We start from the raw sequence: 4210 nt of genomic DNA, 5'->3' as shown, positions 1-4210 counted from the left end.
CAACAATGTTCACATCATCATTTTTTCCGTTAAGCTTATATAAACCCAAAGTCCTATAACTCTTGCTTAAAAAATCACTCTCTAATTACAACAAGTTTTCTAGATTCAATTTAAATCTTTTACCATCTACAACAGAACAAGGTACAAGATTCTTGCATATGCTCGGAACATGAAAACTTCATTCAATGTGAGAATATTACATATATGAGCTTCTGCTCGACCTTTTCCTTTTATGCAACCTCTATTGCATATGAGTTACTCAACAAGAATTTCTCGACATCCCCTATCCTCTGATAGGAGGTGAACAAGTTTCTGTTTCAACAAACATTCTTGGTGGCTCCAGAGTCCACCTAATGGTCTCTCACATTGGTTATTAAAATAACTTCCGACATCATGCCACTAAACCTGTTCTAGTTTGTTTCACTAAATTAGCATTAACTTTCTACTTATTAAGGTTTTTATGTTGTCTACAATTTACTGCCGCGTGGCCAGGAATTTTACAAACATAACAATCACCCTTAATTAAAGTAATGCCGGATTCAGTTTTAGGAAACATACATTTCTTCTGAATACTACGCTTAGAATTGTTTGATGTTCTCACCTTTGTCAGCTTTGGAAGAATTGTTTTCATCCACAGCCTCCTCGTATCCATGTCCCTTTCCAATTTCATGTCATAATCTCCGTTTATACTTTGACCATGGACACGGCAATTTCCCGATCACCTAATACACCACATCTCACAAACCTTAGTTACGAATCAGAAAACAAAATATGAGTTTTGAATATAACATCTAGATCTACAAACATCGTTTGAATCACCATATAAAAAAAATCATGGTTACCCCATAAAAACTACTTTAGTTAACAACAAATTTCTGCTCGTCAGAATTTTTCAGGAACGTTTCTCTGTTTTGTAAAATATCAAATAAATACTTTTACAACTCAAAAAATTCTGAAACTTTATATGGGTAACTATCAAGATGTCCAATACATTAGGTAAAAAGGTTTCATAGAAATTCCTTCTAGATTAAAAAATAAAATTGAAAATCTACAGCTGACCAAAAATTCGTTTTTGGTTTCCACTCCACAATTAACATCCATGATTCACAAACCAATCAATCGTTTTCGATTATTACAAATAATAATGTCTTAAGATTGTTGGGTGTAATAATCAAAAACAAAGAAAAATCAAATAAGCAAAAGTTATTGATACTTAGCTCCTTTATAATGGAAGTGATTGCTTTGACGAAACGAACAAGCTCCCCATATCTCCGCAACAGCAACAAGGCAAAACTTTGGAAAACAGAGTGAGTCACGTGTTCATCACGCTGTCCTTAAGACATTAGCGCCCGGCTACACTCAAGAGTGATGCTATAGCCCTCACAGGACGGATATCTCCAGGATAAAACACCTTAATACACCTACTACTAGCATATGCAGTAGATGCTCAACTTGAGCTTGGCAACTCCGAAAAAAACGTTAAGGAAAATCGCGAACGCTTAAGAAACGCTATAAAATATTTTCTCTTAGGGGTCCCTCTAGAATATAGAGCAACCCCTTTCCCATTGATTTTACAAAAGTAGTGAATTTGTTTATATAATTGACAAATACAACTTAAGAAGAAAAACTCCTCGATGTGGGACTAAAAGGTTTATATAGTCTCTTAAAACTACTAAAAATTGTAAACTCCACAATGTGGGACTAATAAGTTTCATTCACAAAAGAAAACAATAAATTACAATTTTTATTAAAACTTTAAAAAATCATCCTAAGATGAAGAGAGAGTCGCCATATAAGGCGAAGAAAAAAAACGCAGGAGTGAAGAGTAAGGTTGAAGAGACATGTTAATTTTCCTTTCAAAACAGCTTTTTAAGTGTCTCAAGAGTCAAGACTCTCAGCTTTTGCTCGGAACTTTCTGCAGGTATTGGATGAGACGTACGTGCTTCATCGGAGTTCACATTGATACTAATGGGATTCATAACTAATGTTAATAATGTATAAATTTTTATGTTCCCCCGGATTGATAAATACAACCACACACTTGAATAACGAAATTAAGCTACGAAAGATCTTCGGAACTGTATAGCATTACCATAATTGTTGCCAAACATCTCATTTTCCTCAGAAGGAAACATTTTATTTATGTCGTTAAAGAAACTCACCAAAGGTACATACTTTCCAACAATACATTTGATTTCAATACAAATACATGAGTACAATGCATATTACCACGAAACAAACTACGTGGAAAGATGAGCTGGTAATTTTTATTTTTATTAGAACAAATTAATGTTACTCAGAAACCAAACTAGCGTTGGTCTTCTTAGTTACTGAATCCACCAGCAGCTATCTAAACACAAGACGATAAATCCAATACCTCTACCAAATAATTAATTAGTTGCTATATTGCTGCGAATAAAAATGAACCTGGAAGGGAAGGCAGTGGAGGTCGTCGTGGTAATAGTCCGTACCTACATGGTTCTTGACCTGGAGTTGAGACTTCAATCTCTTTCGAACAACATGCTTCGGGAGGCCAAGGAGGCGAAGACGATGGAGGTGGTGGTGTTGATGCGGACGGAGGTGGAGGGGATATTGAAGGTGTAGGTGGGGGTGGAGGTGAAGGTGGAGGTGGGGGTGAAGGTGGGGGTGGAGGTGGCGAGGATGGAGGTGGAGAATTTCGGTTACAACAACAAGGGCACAATACGTTTGAGGTAATCGAACTGGAATAGACACATAATTCCTTGGTCACCTGAGCTCCTATGGAATCACATTCATTTTTACAACCATTTACACAAAGGTTGCAATCAATCTCAGAATCTTTTGGCGGTTGAAAATACTTCAATATTTCATTAGTTGGACAATCCGAAAAAGCTATGGATGGGGGAAGTATTGGTGGACCTGAGAATGGCAACCCACAACAACACCTGCATACGGCAGGATCCACACCCCAGAAATTGCATTCTATCTTAGTTACTTTTCTGCCTTTCGGCTGACAATAGTTTGCGCACGTGTCTTGACACCCCACGCAGTAGAGTGTATAAGGAGTGGGCGATTTAGTCTCACTTTGAATTTCCCCAGGGCCGCAGGAGAAGGCTGCAGCTGATGGCATCTCTGCATGTACTACTGAATGATTAATATGGATGGGTTTTAAATTAAAACAAAAATAGTAATGAGGTTAGATATGGTGCATCATACTGAGGTTAAATAAACAAACAGGAGTAGGATAAATAGAAAGTGTGTAAAACGATTAGTTGGTGACAACAGAAAATAAGAAGAATGGTATTACATGTACAACATAATGATTAATTAAGATGGATGGACGGTAAATTATAAACTAAAAAGCAGGAAAAAGAAAAACATACTAATAATCGAAACAAAGCTGGAGGATCATAATTTGCAGCACAAAAAACAGTGTAACTTACGTTGCATCAGCGAAAATCCGACTATGCTGGCAAACAGGCAAAACGCGAAGTTTGTTGGAGTAAACTCCATTATGAATAAACACTACTATGTTTCCTTTCTTCTTCTTTCTCAGACTTGTGTGTTTTATGTGATCCAAAGCTGATGGGTATTTATAATCAAAAAAACTAGATCTACATTACAGAAAACTCAATGCAAATTGTCATACCATCCCCATCAGATACGGAAATTCATTTATTTATTAGACGCATTTCATACTAGATGATCAAAATAAAGAATGAAAAAAAAAAAAACTGGATCGTGAGATTAAAAACATAACAAATGTCAACTCTCCCCACCCCCCGAAAAAACTCTATAGCCTCCACTTACTCAGATTTTGTCCATCTAGACGGCTACACCCTATATAGATAGCGATTCGGGATGGCAAACATATGAGTATTATTCGTTTTAGAGTCTTGACTATGATTCTAGGAATATCGATTAGTATTCTACTGTAAGATTAAATGGAGAACCTGATACACCATATTGCACATGTAATTGATTATTAAGTAATTAATAGTGTTTCGTGTAGAGAGGTAGTTAGATTTGTAATTGATTAGTATCCCTAAATCACTCTATTTTAAGATGTTAGAACGGAAAATATCTCTGCTCATTATTAAGTAATCAACCTGTTAATCAACATGGATTTTGAATCTTTGGGCTAAACTCTTCCCGGTTATGGATTTATTAAAAGGGAAACTATCTCTGCTCATTTTTCCAACGTTTTGCACCCTCGATCCCACCATCCTAA

At 36.2% G+C, this 4210-nt stretch overlaps 1 protein-coding gene across 2 annotated transcripts; it reads right to left on the bottom strand.

Annotated features, from left to right (window-relative positions):
• Nucleotides 1–2150: 2150 nt before the first annotated feature.
• On the bottom strand, nt 2151–3625 carry LOC113326577 (splicing factor 1-like). Of its 2 annotated transcripts, none has more exons than XM_026574272.1 (2): nt 3423–3625; nt 2151–3120 (listed from the first exon to the last, which is right to left on the bottom strand). In XM_026574272.1, exons 1-2 carry the CDS (start codon nt 3490–3492, stop codon nt 2402–2404), a joined length of 789 nt encoding a protein of 262 aa, XP_026430057.1. In that variant the 5' UTR covers nt 3493–3625; the 3' UTR covers nt 2151–2401. The 2 variants fall into 2 exon arrangements, with proteins under 2 accessions (XP_026430057.1, XP_026430058.1); XM_026574273.1 differs by having other exon boundaries at nt 2151–3111.
• Nucleotides 3626–4210: the final 585 nt, after the last annotated feature.

The sequence above is a fragment of the Papaver somniferum genome, unplaced genomic scaffold, assembly GCF_003573695.1.
Source record: "Papaver somniferum cultivar HN1 unplaced genomic scaffold, ASM357369v1 unplaced-scaffold_10, whole genome shotgun sequence".
Taxonomy (NCBI): domain Eukaryota; kingdom Viridiplantae; phylum Streptophyta; class Magnoliopsida; order Ranunculales; family Papaveraceae; genus Papaver; species Papaver somniferum.
The sequence above is the reverse complement of the archived record's forward strand: the minus strand, read 5'-3'. Positions and strand labels throughout refer to the sequence as shown.

Excerpts from the sequence above, each read along its gene's own strand:
- LOC113326577 (XM_026574272.1), bottom strand. The coding sequence starts at position 3,492 with ATGGAGTTTACTCCAACAAACTTCGCGTTTTGCCTGTTTGCCAGCATA. Across the intron at positions 3,121-3,422 it reads CGGATTTTCGCTGATGCAAC|TACATGCAGAGATGCCATCA; the intron begins GTAAGTTACACT and ends ATCATTCAGTAG.